At 42.1% G+C, this 17,198-nt stretch overlaps 1 protein-coding gene across 1 annotated transcript; it reads left to right on the forward strand.

The window, feature by feature from the left end:
- The first annotated feature begins 188 nt into the window (after window positions 1-188).
- Window positions 189-8,473, forward strand: LOC137434330 (Krueppel-like factor 7). Its single transcript, XM_068127227.2, has 4 exons — window positions 189-665; window positions 4,234-4,930; window positions 5,514-5,637; window positions 6,131-8,473. The coding sequence occupies exons 1-4, from the start codon at window positions 564-566 to the stop codon at window positions 6,180-6,182; spliced, it is 975 nt and encodes a 324-aa protein (XP_067983328.1). The 5' UTR covers window positions 189-563; the 3' UTR covers window positions 6,183-8,473.
- The last annotated feature ends 8,725 nt before the right edge of the window (window positions 8,474-17,198 follow it).

The following is a 17,198-nucleotide window of genomic DNA, read 5'->3' on the forward strand; positions in this document are numbered from 1 at the left end:
TCGGCCGACGCCGTTACGTCAAGGAATACGCGATGACGCCACAGCGCGCTCTCCAATCGGACCGCGGCGTCGCTTGCTCGGTGGGCGCTAATTTATGAAAACCCCGCCCCCATATACTCTCCGCTGCATTTACGCTCCGCCCACACGAGCGACGACGAAAGAGGAGGGGCGATCTTGGTTCGGCGGTGGGAGGAGAAGGTGCCGGTCGGGGTGGGGATGAATGGTCGTTGGGAAAGGCGGAGGGAGGGTATGGAGGGAGTTTCGGTGAAAGATCTGTTAAAGAGCGGTTGTACATTCAAAGCGGCGAAGGCGCAGACGAGCGCGCGCCGACTTTGCGTCCCGTAGATGTCCGCGTGAGTGCGCGTTCCCTCGCGGGGCACGTGCCGTCTCACGCCGCGGAGCGCGCGTCGCGTGCCGGAGCAGGCTTCACCGGACCATGTCGACACGCAATCCGTAGCCGTACAAGCGGTGCCACTTTAACAGAGAGACAGACACATAGAATATACAAGACGTAGCTGGAACGAACGCGCATCCATCGGCTGCCGCAGCTCGGAGCGACAGACATGGACGTGCTCCCGAGTTTCAGCATCTTCCAAGAATTGCAGATCGTGCACGAGACGGGCTACTTCTCTGCGCTACCGTCTCTGGAGGAAACTTGGCAACAGGTATATTATACACCTCTCCTCTGTGAGTACAGGCACCCGCAAACATGGCAGTGTACATGGGGGTGCACATGTATGTGTACGTGTGTGTGTGCATGTGTGTACATGTGTGTGTGTGTGCGTGCGTGCGTAGATGTGTGTGTGTACGTGTGTGTGTACGTGTGTGTGTGTGTGTGTGTGTGTGTGTGTGTGTGTGTGTGTGTGTGTGTTTGTGTATACACGTGTGTGTGTGTACGTGTGTGTGTACGTGTGTGTGTGTGTACGTGTGTGTGTGTACGTGTGTGTGTGTGTGTGTGTACGTGTGTGTGTGTGTGTGTGTGTGTGTGTGTACGTGTGTGTGTGTGTGGCTTCTTTGAGAAGGGTTTGTTGACACGCGGGTTGTAAACGCCTGCGGTGATGCTGGCAGCACAGGCGATGCCAGCCGAATAAGAATGCCTCGTACTTTGCGATAACATTGTTGTTGGTACTGTATATTATATCCGATAAAAATGTAAAGCCTCTCGAGCATGGCTCGCCGGGACAGTGCATATAACGACCCCATGCCCCCTCCCCACACCCCAATCTAGTTAACTTAATCACGTTTGATTTTCTCTGCTTGGCGAGCTCTGGTTCCCTGCCAGCGAGCTGCGATATCACGGTGTTGATCTCCAACTCTGATCTTTGCACCAACAATAATGAATAAAAGCAATAAGGAGCAAGATTCTAACCTGTGAACACGATGTATACCTGCCAGGTGTGTTCACCTTCATACATGCTTTACCCCCAAGCTACAGGACAGAATGTTTGGACAAATTGTTGTGTTCGCTCCAGAAGGCTTGCAGGATGGCCTATAGGTACGCACACTCACCTCTAAGCTGCCCAGCCTGGGTTCAAATCCCGACTCGGCTATAAACTGGCATCCTGGTGATTCACAGGCACGGCGATTCATCAATGTGTGTGCCATCCCTCGGAATCCCGTCTACCAGCATCGGCCGGTGGACATTAAAGATCCCACGGAGTCCTTCACGAAGACTACGCGAGCTATCGCGGGCACCATGGCCAAATTTGAAATTTCTGCCCTAACCAGTCTAACGTCAAGCCTGGCCAACCGGTTCGTGAAGACTCAGGCCAAGCTTCCCCCGTCAGACCCGACCAGAAAGGTGGGATAATGGTGGCCGTTGAAGAAGAAAGAAGTTGCATTCGCTCCAGAGGATGTGAAATTTTCCATTCTTTGATGAAACATCCGTTTCTCCATCTCACTTCTGCTTTAATGGCTTTCCTGCTTACAAGCTGCTGTTCCTTTCTCGTGCCCCATAGTTCGGCCTGAAAACCATGCACAGGACAGCATGTTATGGCTTTTTGATGTTACGAGTCTTATAATATGGCATGATATGATTTAAGATGGCGACACTACTGCAGAGATCATTGTTATTGGCACGAAAATGGAAAACCGGGTGAGGTGGAATTGTACTCAAAGTAGGCGGCCATAAATTTTGAAAACCTAACCACAAAACCATAACTGCCTGTCGGGTGTAATAGGTGAGCGAATCCGGCGCCGAATGCTGCGAGCGTCTCAGCATTTGCGTCATTATCTCTCCGACAGATAACATTCCAAAGAGCTGAGGTCTATGCACATTAATCTTACCACGGTGTATGGCTTGTTTTGCTTGCTTTTTCGCCAATGTGAAGGAAGAAGAATAAGCAGAAAGAATAATGAGTGAAGAAGAAGAAGAAGCAGAAGAAGAAGTGGAAAAAAAACCACCAAGTGCTCAAAATTTGGAATCTCCCTTTTGGGAATGTGGCTGACCTTTGCTTGGCCTGATATTTAAACTGTCGCCACTGCCCCGAGGGGTCGGGGATGGTGGGGGGCAGACCTTGAAAATGCGCACACACAGCAAATTCTTACATCACTGCTGAGGCTTCTGTTTGCACCCACCTCACCCTCTTACTTTCTCTCTCCTACACCCGCTTACTACACTCATTGCTGGTCTCTTGCGCCGTCCATGTCTTCTTCTTTATTTATTTGCCGGATGTCCTTCTTTCCACCATGTGTGTTGTGTGACTCGTTGCCACCGATGCGAACAAACACTTTGGCGAACAAAAGGTGCATGCAGTTATAGTTACCTCACCGCGACCAAAGAGAGGCGCATGACATCATGTGAGAACCCGTTATTAGTGTCATGTCTTCATTTGGCGAAGTATGCCACCGGCGCATCGTGTGCAGAGAACCACGACGGTTAGTGAAATCTGAAAGCTTTCGAAACGTTCTTCCAAGAATATACAGTAACAGGCCGAGTGGGCAGCGAGACTGCAACGGCACACTCTGCTGACTCACGCAATGCATTATTACCGTAAAGTGTACTGTACAATAAATTACGAAAATCTCCCCGGGAGAATAACAAGATTAAGGGTAAACTCATTTGCTTGCCCTGAGCCTCCAAATCGAGTGATAGATCGTGGATTGCCCAAATGGCATTGGATAGCTCTGCCCAGATTCCAGTTGCATTACCCGTCATATTCTGTTCAAATCTGATAGGTCACCGATTTCAAATTTCCACCAATGGCGGCGCCTGTTTGTAATCTGATCCGTTGGGGACTTTGACGCGGTGCTTTTTTGGCCTGGACTTCAAGCTCTTCGTTTGCTGTCACTTCCTCATTGTGGACTTTATGCGTGGTTTTCTGATAAAGAAATCATAAACGAGTACGAATTTGCAATCCTTTTACTTTTAGCTCAGGTTTTGGACTCTGAGTTTCCAATGCACCGAGTATAGTTGTGGTCAAATGCATGAAAGTGTGGACACGGCATAACATGCGTTCCTTGCACAGGAAATTGTGGGTTTTTGTTATCGGTGCATACCATTACTCATATTGAACTTTTCCATTTTTACTTCGATTTAAGATTTCCTCAAGTGCAACTATTGTGTTGTATGAGGAGGGGCGATCGGTAAAGCGGTTGTGTGAGATAGAAGGCAAAAACGGATGACGTCTATTCAAAACGAATTATGCGCTGCATTTTTTACTGCATGGTGTTTTTATAATGTACACTTTTACATTTTATTGCCATTATTTTCTTTCTTATTATTTTTAATGATTTAATTACCACTATTTTATTTTCAACTTGCAACTTTTGCTTTCGCATTTCACTATTTGCCGTGTCTCTGTTTGAACACCTAGCTGATGCACGGTTGCTATCCACAAACCAGTGTTTGCATTTTTTGTTTTAATCACGAAACACAAAACCAGCTGTACGACCAAGCGCGTTCCCATCGAGAAACACTTTTTTATTTATTATTCGCTGAAAATACTTGTTCTATTATGTGTTTGAGGGCTCTTGTACTGCTAATAAGTCTTACACGATTGTCCTTGGACACTGGCACCGTGTGCTGTCAGACACGCCGACTTCCTGTGTGGTATTAAAGTTTTTGCACATGGGCTTATTCTTCGTATTCAGAAACTCATACGTTTTGCCTGCTGGAGGTCTACAGCACCAGATCAAATTCCATTCGCATATTTGGCTCTCGTTGTGCTTAGAAAGCAAATTTAATTTGTTGTATTTATCTGCATTTTGTGCTTGCCTGATTGTCTCATGCAGATTTGCCTTGAGATGGAACGCTACCTACAAACAGAACCCAGTGATGCGGCAGTGCCTGCCAGCCGACAGTTGGACGAGAGTCCTTGGCAACGTTTTCTGACTTCTTATACTGAGCCGTGCATGGAGGCAACCCTTCCGGTCACTGTCGGAGATCCATTGGCTGCGACCCCGTCATCTCCCCTCGAACCAGGTGCTGAACTTTTTGCGGAAGATGGCTGTGACGTTGATTTCTCTGGGGATGGCTTCTCAACAGCCGAGTCGAGTCCCGTGGGCAGTGACGCACAGTGTGATGGGCCAGGGTCATTTGGTTCTGAGAGAGTCCCAGGACACGATGTACATCCTGGCATGCTATCACCAGGGAGGGTCGGGAACACGGAACAACTTGGTGAAGCTACTGGCCTCACACCTCCATCCTCTCCTGAGCCCTCACTGCCTGAAATTGAAGGGGCTATAGCAGTGGCTGCTTTGATGGCAGGAGACACTGCAGAAATAGTGGAGACCCGCTATGGTGAAATTGACCTGACAAGATCCATGCTTCAAGGACACGCTCTGGTCAAGTCTCAAGTCAAATTGGGACAGGGCAGCCCAGAAGCATCCCCCGAGGGCAAGAAGCGTATTCACCGATGCCCCTTTACGGGCTGCCGTAAAGTATACACAAAGAGTTCCCATCTGAAAGCCCATCAAAGGACGCATACCGGTAAGAATTGTCATCCAGTTTTGGACTGTCAAGCTATCGAGTAGTCTAGATTTCATGTCCTATTCTGCTGAGAACGAAAGCTTAGAAGCACTAAGTTGAGACCAGGACTCAACAGGTTAGAGTCACAGAAGACCATTTATACACTTAATTGACCTTCAGGAAGTTTCTGCTCCTGTTAGCTTCAATTTATTGCAATGCTTTTGTCATGTTTTGCTGTAATAGAGGCTTGCTCAGCTCCAAAGAAAATGCTTGGTACAAGTGACAACTTTTGCTTCAAGTTGGAATCGCTTCATTTTAGATCTGTAACCAATGCAGTACATTTGAGTCGAAGCCAAATTGTAGTCATAGTTACTATTATGCTTGATAATATTATTATTTGATAGCAAATGTTCCTGATAAATAATTCCAATGCTTGTTTTTCTTTGCTTTGTTTTTAGCCATATTGCTTGTTGGAATGAAGATTACGTTGTTTGTAAGAGTGCTTTCCCTATTGGCTAAGCAACCTGCTACTTATGCATTGTTGATTTTCCGACTAATGTTACCTCTTACTTTCTTCTCCACCGGCCATCCCATCTCCATATAGGCGAGAAACCATACAAATGTTCATGGGACGGTTGCGAGTGGCGGTTTGCACGAAGTGACGAACTAACACGACACTATCGGAAGCATACTGGTGCCAAGCCATTCAAGTGCGCCCACTGTGACAGGTACATGTGACATGTACACTGTGACATGATATTACCTCCTGCAATGCGAGGAGTTTAGCTGAGCGAAAACCTGGCATCAGTTTAAAATTATGCGAAAAATAAATAAAATCAAAATAACGAGAGTGCAACATGCCTGTAATTGAGCTCCACTCATTTGTGTTTTGAAGCACATTGTGCAATATATATCACGAATGCTTTCTTAGGTCTACTTGTTGTCGCTAAGGAAGAGCCGCTGTGTGTTTGAGCTCAGGAATGCGCACTGATAGATACAAAGAAATGGAAAGTCTTGTAAAATGAAGAAAAAAATGCAAACGTGGTTCGGCATTTGCTCATGGATAATTCTTTCATTCAGGGTATAAAGGATGAATTTGTTGCCATCAGTCAAGAATGTGATGCAAAAACAGAATGGAAGCTTCACAAAAATGTATTCCATCAAAAGCTCTTTGTTGTGCACCAACAATGCTCTTTTATATTCCCGCATTTCTCGCTGCAGGTCATTCTCAAGATCGGACCATCTTGCCCTGCACATGAAACGGCATGCCTGAGACACTTTGACATTGCCAAAAATTTGCGTCCTTCTGATCACAATTTGAATTTGGCGACAAGCAGATTGCTTCAATGTGTTCTTGTGTGCACTTCTTTGCTGGGCATTTCGACAGTGGTGCGGCTTACTGGTGGTCTCCTCCATAATGGCACTTTGCGGCGAAGAGGAAATATCCATCACTTGGGGACACAGACAACAACCGGAATGGATGAAAGACGCAGGTCCCCCATCATCAATCAAGCACCATGGCTTGTCTTATGGGAGCATTGCCTTAGCTGCCGAACCGACACCAATGACAGCTTTCAAACCTTTTGTGCATGGCATTAAGCCAAGTTGCTGTCTTTTTAGCTGTCTGAACACAATGGGCTTCATTTGGACTTGACACTGACTCGTGATATGTACAGTTTGGATGATGCACTCTTTGTGAAAGACAAGCCTGGAAATCCAGGCGCTCACATCCATCGAAGCAATTTCTTTTCTTTTCCATGGCACCATTATTTTGGCTACGGCCAACCCATAAATCAAAACTGGCTTGAGCGTTAAAAGCCATGGAATGTCACATTCATGCACTCATTTGTTTACCCAAAACATTCGTTTGCGTTTAATGCCCCTATAACATGCAGCAGTAATCTTTATTATCAGGATTGCTTGTAAGTTTGATTTTTTTTTCAAGTCCTCATTTCATGGGAAATGTTTCACTTCTGCTGCTCGTCTCCAGCACATTTTAAAGCGATTTAAATGGAAACACTTCGTTTTGCCAAGAAATGACTCCTCGATATGCAAGAGTAACGTTAACCTGAAAACATTCGGCAATTAAAATATTTTCGTTAATCTTGGTTTCATTAATCCTCCAGCAGTTCTAAACCATCCGTCTAAAAAGCAACTTTATTTGAAAAATTTTCCCCCCTATTATATGAAATCAATTTGATGGTTTCATTTTGTGTCCTCCAATGACAGCCGGAGCATTTAAGTATCAGGGAAAATAAATGACATTTGTGTTCATCTTTATCGCCACAACTGATGCATGATAAGGGAAACGGCTCATTTTCCAACATCCTTTTCTTACGGCTTCACGATGAGAAGGTCGAAGCGATGATCGTTATCACTTGTAGTGTATCGAGACAAGTGCCTTCCAAATGTACAGGCACCGGTTCCTTGACGGGCTTTTTGCATTGCCATTGAAAATCCAGGTTTTCAATTCCATGCAACGCTTAACTCTATGTTGATATTGTAGTCCTTTTTGAACAAGAAAAGTCATAAGTACCAAAGTAATATGATATGTTCCTCATGACATATCAATTGCCTTACAGGATGACAGCCAAGAGACACAGCTCAATTTGCTTGAAAAACAGCCCCGCAAGAAATTCCTAACTGCTCAATGGCAAAATTCAATGTAAAACTTTCAAGTAATATTTGATCTTCGAGCCAATTTTGTTTTTGACTTCACACAAAGATGAGATATTCCTCAAAAAGTGGGTTTGAAATTACTCCCCCCCCCCCCACCCCGCCCTTCCCCAAGATAAGTTATTGTTTCATTCCGGAGTGCTGTAATATGTTTTCGAGAAGTTTATGGTCTGTCGGCCCTTAAGGGAATTTTATTTAGGTTAAAAAGAAAATTTTCGCAAGGAAATGTCCTTTGGAAATGAAAGTGTGTCGTCAAAAAGCTCATTACAAAATCGTGATGTTTTGATGTTTTAGGATAGAGATTTTAGAGGAAAAAAAGGATAAAATTACTGTAAATAGTTGGGGAAAAGTTTTATTTTTGTTAAAGTTTTGTTTATTATGTAAATTAATTTAATTCGATGGCAATTTTATTTCTCAGAATTGGTTTTTAATTGTATGTTTTTGCAAAGGAAGCAAAAATCTATTTGGCAAAGTCAAGTGTTGTTCCTGTATTCTTCAGTGGAATGTCAGTTAATATGGTGGGGTTTTATGATTTTGGCTGCAGGTATAGAACAGACCAAATAGTTCCATAACGAAATAATTAATTAAAATGCATCGTTTACACCAAAGAAAACCTGCAGTCATGTCATTCCTTATTATCCTTGAAGTGTTTACTTTCATTTTACCCTGTACATTTGTGTAAATTTTTGAATTTTTATGCTTTGTCTGTTCTGTGAATGTTTGAATGTAAATGATGTATATTTGTGCTGTATGAATGAATTGACAGATGTACTGAATGTAAAGCATTTTATAGCCATGAACAGTAAACGTACATGCTAAACATTATGTCAAAGCATCATTATAGATCGCACTTTCAATTTATGTATTACATACTCATTGAACGATCAATGCAACTGCAGCATATTTTCCCTCTCCAAAGTATAATTACTAAACAACACGCAAACACAGTGGAATTAATATGTTATGGGAACAACTGAAAAAGGTCAAAATCTGCATACAACGTCTTATTATGCCCAAGGATAATTGGCAAAGGGTTACTGATTGATCACTTGCTTTAAGCCATTGACTTAAGCATAATGTGACTTGCATTTGAGCACGGGTCTGCAAAAGGCCAAATTGTCCATTCCGGGCAAGCTATTTGGCTGGGGATTTTGCAAGGACTGCGCTGCTCGTCAAGTACGGACCGTGCACGCCACTGCGTGAAGGACATTGTTAAATGCATGGCAGTAAGTTATACTGCACTGATTGGGGAGAATGCTAAACGCCAAATGATTAGTTGGTGTCAGCAGTGGGATGCGGCCGGGGAGGCTGAATAAGGGCAATTTGGCTAGTAAATAAGGATGGGACAATTCCGAACGTTATTTGTGTATTGACAAGCGTACTCTCAGCAGCATCGGGTCTATTCTACTTTAAATTCCCTCCCCTTGCAGCTAATAAGCCTTAGCTCGTTGCCTGCAGCTCTGCTTCGTGGTTTTATTGCTTCTCCTGTTTTTCCCTTCAACTCTACACTGAGGCGATTTAGAGGACTTTATAGGAATACAAAAGTCAGCAAAGTAAAACTATTCTTTTTCTGAGAAAAACAGGAAACAATTATGTTGTTGCCTTATTCATACTATGATTAAAATGGGTTGTGTTGGTGAATGCAATGTCTACATTTAACAAAAAAATGAATCACCTAAATGCTTCATTATGAGTGGAAATTTACATATCAGCTGTGCAGAATATGGTAAAACATTTGGCCTTTCTCAATTCCATCCTTTCTCCTCTCAAACACTTTGCTTCCTTCCCTTCACAGTCTTCATCCTCTTTCCTTCCCCTCCCTCCAACTGTCCTCTCCTAGTAAGTGTGGAATATGTAGATCAATCCTCAGTATGACATTCAGGCAGCCATAAGTAGCTTCCATTCCCACTGTTCTTTCACCCCTATGCCCCCAGATATCCTCAGGGGCAAATGATTCAGTGGCCCCAAACCAAATTGAATACACAGGATAAAGGTGAAACCTTGACTTGAATTGGATAAACCGGTATAAATATTTTGGCTGGGCCAATGAGCACTTTACCCAAACAACCATACTGGTTTGAGGCCATTTGCTGACGATGGACGACCATTTATACCACTGATCAAAGTGGCATTTGGTGAGTGCATAAATATCAGTAACTATGTCATAACAGATATGTGTGAAATTAAATGGGGCATTGCTCATTTAAGATTCAAAAAGCATTAACAAAAATTATCACAATGAAAAACAAACGCCAGTTTTACTGGCTTCTGGAAAAAAGTATGAAAATAAATTTACTTTTCATGTCAGGCCACATATTGATTGATCACCTTTGATACATTAGTGCCAAAAGAGTAGTTTTGGTAGGAGGGTGGGGTGAGGGGAGATGGGGGTGTGAGGATGGGAAGGTATGCCAGTCAAAACTCCTGTGTCTATGCCTCCTTACCACTCACTTCCTCACAACTTCGAATGATGTTAGCCTCATGATAGCAGTACATTACAGCTTTACGATCTCCTGCTGTAGTTTTGAAAGTTGTGGTACTTGCACCATCATATGAAGATTAAAATGTCTGCTCGTGAAGCAGAAGCTCGTGAAGACAAGCTCGAATTTGAAACCAGATAACTGCGCACGTGACACATATCAAATATCAAGGAAAAGGTGTACATTTTAGTTAGCAAAACAAAAAACACGATGTAAGGTCACGTCACAGTCTGTAAGGTCACGTCACGTCACGGTCAGCAAACAATGGCTGATGATCAATGACATTGCCGCTCAAGGAATATGTCCAAATATGGGTTCAAAAAAGGACACCTTTATGAAACATCACCATGATTTTAAAAACACAAAAACACCCTTTAAAGTGCAGTCATGTTGGTCTTTCATCAAGGTGTTTTAAAGAGGCGTGGTCATGTTGGTCTTTCAACAAAGTGTTTCAAAGAGGTGTGGTCCTTTGGTCTTTTATCAACGTGTTTTAAAGAGGCGTGGTCATGGTCTTTCATCGACGTGTTGGAAAGAGGCGTGGTCATGTTGGTCTTTCATCAACGTGTTTGAAAGAGGCGTGGTCATGTTGGTCTTTATAAACATGTTTGAAAGAGGCGTGGTCATGTTGGTCTTTCAACAGTGTTTCAAAGAGGTGTGGTCCTTTGGTCTTTTATCAACGTGTTTTAAAGAGGCGTGGTCATGGTCTTTCATCAACGCGTTTTAAAGAGGCGTGGTCATGTTGGTCTTTCATCAACGTGTTTTAAAGACGTGTGGTCATTTGGTCTTCATCAACATGTTTGAAAGAGGCGTGGTCATTTGGTCTTTATCAACGTGTTTTAAAGAGGAGTGGTCATGTTGGTCTTTCATCAACGTGTTTTAAAGAGGCGTGGTCATGCTGGTCTTTCATCAGTGTTTTAAAGAGGCGTGGTCATGGCGGTCTTTCATCAACGTGTTTTAAATAGGCGTGGTCATGTTGGTCTTTCATCAACGTGTTTTAAAGAGGCGTGGTCATGTTGGTCTTTATCAACGTGTTTTAAAGAGGCGTGGTCATGCTGGTCTTTCATCAGTGTTTTAAAGAGGTGTGGTCATGGCGGTCTTTCATCAACGTGTTTTAAAGAGGCGTGGTCATGTTGGTCTTTATCAACGTGTTTGAAAGAGGCGTGGTCATGTTGGTCTTTCATCAACGTGTTTGAAAGAGGCGTGGTCATGTTGGTCTTTATCAGTGTTTTAAAGAGGCGTGGTCATGTTGGTCTTTCATCAGTGTTTTAAAGAGGCGTGGTCATGTTGGTCTTTCATCAGTGTTTTAAAGAGGCGTGGTCATGTTGGTCTTTCATCAACGTGTTTTAAAGAGGCGTGGTAATGTTGGTCTTTATCAGTGTTTTAAAGAGGCGTGGTCATGTTGGTCTTTCATCAACGTGTTTGAAAGAGGCGTGGTCATGTTGGTCTTAATCAGTATTTTAAAGAGGCGTGGTCATGTTGGTCTTTCATCATCGTGTTTTAAAGAGGCGTGGTCATGTTGGTCTTTCATCATCGTGTTTTAAAAAGGCGTGGTCATGTTGGCCTTTCATCATCGTGTTTTAAAGAGGCGTGGTCATGTTGGTCTTTATCAACGTGTTTTAAAGAGGAGTGGTCATGTTGGTCTTTCATCAACGTGTTTAAAGAGGCGTGGTCATGCTGGTCTTTCATCAGTGTTTTAAAGAGGCGTGGTCATGGCGGTCTTTCATCAACGTGTTTTAAAGAGGCGTGATCATGTTGGTCTTTCATCAACTGTTTTAAAGAGGCGTGGTCATGTTGGTCTTTATCAATGTGTTTGAAAGAGGCGTGGTCATGTTGGTCTTTCATCAACGTGTTTGAAAGAGGCGTGGTCATGTTGGTCTGTATCAGTGTTTTAAAGAGGCGTGGTCATGTTGGTCTTTCATCAGTGTTTTAAAGAGGCGTGGTCATGTTGGTCTTTCATCAGTGTTTTAAAGAGGCGTGGTCATGTTGGTCTTTCATCAACGTGTTTTAAAGAGGCGTGGTAATGTTGGTCTTTATCAGTGTTTTAAAGAGGCGTGGTCATGTTGGTCTTTCATCAACGTGTTTGAAAGAGGCGTGGTCATGTTGGTCTTAATCAGTGTTTAAAAGAGGCGTGGTCATGTTGGTCTTTCATCATCGTGTTTTAAAAAGGCGTGGTCATGTTGGCCTTTCATCATCGTGTTTTAAAGAGGCGTGGTCATGTTGGTCTTTATCAACGTGTTTGAAAGAGGTGTGGTCATGTTGGCCTTTCATCATCGTGTTTTAAAGAGGCGTGGTCATGTTGGTCTTTCATCAGTGTTTTAAAGAGGCGTGGTCATGTTGGTCTTTATCAACGTGTTTGAGAGGTGTGGTCATGTTGGTCTTTCATCAGTGTTTTAAAGAGGCGTGGTCATGTTGGTCTTTATCAACGTGTTTGAAAGAGGTGTGGTCATCTTGGTCTTTCATCAACGTGTTTGAAAGAGGCGTGGTCATGTTGGTCTTTGTCAGTGTTTTAAAGAGGCGTGGTCATGTGGGTGTTTCATCAGTTTTTTTGAAGGAGGCATGGTCATGGTGGCCTCTCATCAAATTGTTTTAAAGAGACGAGGTCATTTGGTCTTTTATCAACGTGTTTCAAAGAGGCGTGGTCATGTTAGTCTTGAATCAAATTGTTTTAAAGAGGAGTGGTCATGTTGGTATCTCATCAAATGTTTTAAAAAGGCGTGCTCATGTTGGTGTTTCATCAGTTTTCTTGAAGAGGCGTGGTCATTGTGGTCTTTCATCAAAGTGCTTTAAAGAGGCGTGGTCATGTTGGTCTTTCATCAAAGTGTTTGAAAGAGGCGTGGTCATGTTGGTCTTTCATCAACGTGTTTTATAGAGGCGTGGTCATGGTCTTTCATCAAAGTGTTTTATAGAGGCGTGGTCATGTTGGTCTTTCATCAAAGTGTTTCAAAGAAGTGTGGTCATGTTGGTCCTTCATCATCAAATTGTTTTAAAGAAGTGTAGTCATGTTGGTCTTCAATCAAATTGTTTTAAAGACGCGTGTTCATTTTGGTCTTTCATCAAATTGTTTTAAAGAGGTGTGTTCATTTTGGTCTTTCATCACATTGTTTTAAAGAGGTGTGGTCAGGTTGTTCTTTCATCAACGTGCTTTAAAGAGGCGTGGTCATGGTGGTCTTTCATCAAAGTGTTTTAAAGAGGCGTGTTTATGTTGGTCTTTCAGCAAAGTGTTTGATGGAGGCGTGGTCATGTTGGTCTTTCATCAAATTGTTTTAAAGAGGCATGGTCATGTTGGTCTTTCATCAGTGTTTTAAAAAGGCGTGGTCATGTTGGTCTTTTATCAAATGTTTTAAAGAGACATGGTCATGTTGGTCTTTCATCAAAGTGTTGAAAAGCGGTGTGGTCATGTTGGTCTTTCATCAAATTGATTTGCAGAGGTGTGGTCATGTTGGTCTTTTAACAAATTGTTTTGCAGAGGTGTGGTCATGTTGGTCTTTCATCAAAGTGTTTTTAAAAGGCGTGGTCATGTTGGTCTTTGAACAAATTGTTTTGAAGAGGCGTGGTCATGGTGGTCATTCATCAGTGTTTTAAAAAGGCGTGGTCATGTTGGTCTTTTATCAAAGTGTTTTAAAGAGGCGTGGTCATGTTGGTCTTTTGTCAAATTGCTTCAACGAGGCGTGGTCATGATGGTCGTTCATGAAAGTGTTTCAAAGAGGCATGGTCATGTTAGTCTTTCATCAAAGTGTTTTAAAAAGGCGTGGTCATGTTGGTCTTTCATCAAATTGTTTTGCAGAGGTGTGGTCATGTTGGTCTTTCATGAAAGTGTTTCAAAGAGGCGTGGTCATGTTAGTCTTTCATCAAAGTGTTTTCAACAGGCGTGGTCATGGTGTTCTTTCATGAAATTGTTTTAAAGAGGCGTGGTCATGTTGGTCTTTCATGAAATTGTTTTAAAGAGGCGTGGTCAAGTTGGTCTTTCATGAAATTGTTTTAAAGAGGCGTGGTCATGTTGGTCTTTTATCAAATTGTTTCAAAGAGGTGTGGTCAAGTTGGTCTTTTGTCAGTGTTTTAAAGAGGCGTGGTCAAGTTGGTCTTTCATGGAATTGTTTCAAAGAGGCGTGGTCATGTTCGTCTTTTATCAAATTGTTTCAAAGAGGCGTGGTCATGTTGGTCTTTCATGAAATTGTTTTAATGAGGCGTCGTCAAGTTGGTCTTTCATGAAATTGTTTTAAAGAGGTGTGGTTATGTTGGTCTTTCATGAAATTGTTTCAAAGAGGTGTGGTCATGTTAGTCTTTCATGAAATTGTGACAAAGAGGCGTGGTCATGTTGGTCTTTCATCAAATTGTTGGAAATAGGCATGGTCATGTCGGTCTTTCATCAGTGTTTTAAAGAGGCGTGGTAAATGTTGCTCTATTATCAAATTGTTTCAAAGAGGCGTGGTCATGTTGGTCTTTCATCAAAGTGTTTTAAAGAGGCCTGGTCATGTTCGTCTTTCATCAAAGTGTTTTTAAAAGGCGTGGTCATGTTGGTCTTTCATCAAAGTGTTTTAACGAGGCGTGGTCATGTTGGTCTTTCTTCAAATTGTTTTGCAGATGTGTGGTCATGTTGGTCTTTTATCAAATTGTTTCAAAGAGGCGTGGTCAAGTTGGTCTTTTGTCAAAGTGTTTTAAATAGGCGTGGTCATGTTGGTCTTTCATCAAGTTGTTTTAAAGAGGAGTGGTCATGTTAGTCTTTTATCAAAGTGTTATAAAGAGGCGTGGTCATGTTGGTCTTTCATCAAATTGTTTTAAAGAGGCGTGGTCATGTTGGTCGTTTATCAAATTGTTTCGAAGAGGCGTGGTCATGATGGTCTTTCATCAAATTGTTGTCAATAGGCATGGTCATGTTGGTGTTTCATCATTGTTTTGAAGAGGCGTGGTCATGTTGGTGTTTCATCAGTGTTTTGAAGAGGCGTGTTCATGTTTGTCTTTCATCAAAGTGTTTTAAAAAGGCGTGGTCATGTTGGTCTTTCATCAAATTGTTTTGCAGAGGTGTGGTCATGTTGGTCTTTCATCAAATTGTTTTAAAGAGGTGTGGTCATGTTGGTCTTTTATCAAATTGTTTTAAAGAGGCGTGGTCATGTTAGTCTTTTGTCAAATTGTTTTGAAGAGGCGTGGTCATGTTGGTATTTTATCAAATTGTTTTAAATAGGCGTGGTCATGTTAGTCTTTCATCAAAGTGTTTTCAACAGGTGTGGTCATGTTGGTCTTTCATCAAATTGTTTTAAAGAGGTGTGGTCATGTTGGTCTTTTATCAAATTGTTTTAAAGAGGCGTGGTCATGTTAGTCTTTTGTCAAATTGTTTTGAAGAGGCGTGGTCATGTTGGTATTTTATCAAATTGTTTTAAATAGGCGTGGTCATGTTAGTCTTTCATCAAAGTGTTTTCAACAGGTGTGGTCATGTTGGTATTTTATCAAATTGTTTTAAAGAGGCGTGGTCATGTTAGTCTTTTGTCAAATTGTTTTGAAGAGGCATGGTCATGTTGGTCTTTCATCAAATTGTTTGAAAGAGGCGTGGTCATGTTGGTCTTGGTGTTTCATCAGTGTTTTGAAGAGGCGTGGTCATGTTGGTCTTTCATCAAATTGTTTTAAAGAGGCGTGGTCATGTTCGTCTTTCATCAAAGTGTTTTAAAGAGGCGTGGTCATGTTGGTCTTTTATCAAATTGTTTCAAAGAGGCGTGGTCAAGTTGTTCTTTTGTCAAATTGTTTTGAAGAGGTGTGGTCATGTTGGTCTTTTATCAAATTGTTTTGAAGAGGCGTGGTCATGTTGCTCTTTCATCAAATTGTTACAAAGAGGCGTGGTCATGTTGGTCTTTCATCAAAGTGTTTTAAAAAGGCGTGGTCATGGTGGTCTTTTATCAAATTGTTTTGAAGAGGCGTGGTCATGTTGGTCTTTCATCAAAATGTTTCAAAGGGGCGTGGTCATGTTGGTCTTTCATCAAAGTGTTTCAAAAAGGCGTGGTCATGTTAGTCTTTTGTCAAATTGTTTTGAAGAGGCGTGGTCATGTTGGTCTTTCATCAGTGTTTTAAAGAGTTGTGGTAAATGTTCCTCTTTTATCAAATTGTTTTGAAGAGGCGTGGTCATGTTGCTCTCTCATCAAATTGTTACAAAGAGGCGTGGTCATGTTGGTCTTTCATCGAAGTGTTTTTAAAAGGCGTGGTCATGGTGATCTTTCATCAAAATGTTTTAAAGAGGCGTGGTCATGTTGGTCTTTTATCAAATTGTGTTGTAGAGGTGTGGTCATGTTGGTCTTTCATCAAATTGTTTTAAAGAGGCGTGGTCATGTTGGTCTTTTATCAAATTGTTGTAAATAGGTGTGGTCGTGTTGGTCTTTCATCAGTTTTAAAGAGGCATGGTAAATGTTGCTCTATTATCAAATGGTTTCAAAGAGGCGTGGTCATGTTGGTCTTTCATCAAAGTGTTTTAAAGAGGCGTGGTCATGTTGTTCTTTCATCAAATTGTTTTAAAAAGGCGTGGTCATGTTGGTCTTTTATCAAATTGTTGTAAATAGGTATGGTCATGTTGGTCTTTCATCAAATTGTTTTGAAGAGGTGTGGTCATGTTGGTCTTTCATCAGTGTTTTGAAGAGGTGTGGTCATGTTGGTCTTTCATCCGTGTTTTAAAGAGGCGCGGTAAATGTTGCTCTATTATCAAATTGTTTTAAAGAGGCGTGGTCATGTTGGTCTTTTATCAAATTGTTTCAAAGAGGCGTGGTCAAGTTGGTCTTTTGTCAAATTGTTTTGAAGAGGTGCAGTCATGTTGGTCTTTTATCAAATTGTTTTGAAGAGGCGTGGTCATGTTGGTCTTTCATCAGTGTTTTAAAGAGGCGTGGTCATGTTGCTCTTTCATCAAATTGTTACAAAGAGGCGTGAGCATGTTGGTCTTTCATCAAAGTGTTTCAAAGAGGCGTGGTCATGTTGGTCTTTCATCAAAGTGTTTCAACAAGGCGTGGTCATGGTGGTCTTTCATCAAATTGTTTTGAAGAGGCGTGGTCATGTTGGTCTTTCATCAAAATGTTTCAAAGGGGCGTGGTCATGTTGGTCTTTCATCAAAGTGTTTTAAAGAGGCGTGGTCATGTTGGTCTTTTATCAAATTGTTTCAAAGA

The sequence above is a fragment of the Myxine glutinosa genome, chromosome 10 (assembly GCF_964187855.1).
Source record: "Myxine glutinosa chromosome 10, kmMyxGlut1.1, whole genome shotgun sequence".
In the NCBI taxonomy this organism is placed as follows: domain Eukaryota; kingdom Metazoa; phylum Chordata; class Myxini; order Myxiniformes; family Myxinidae; genus Myxine; species Myxine glutinosa.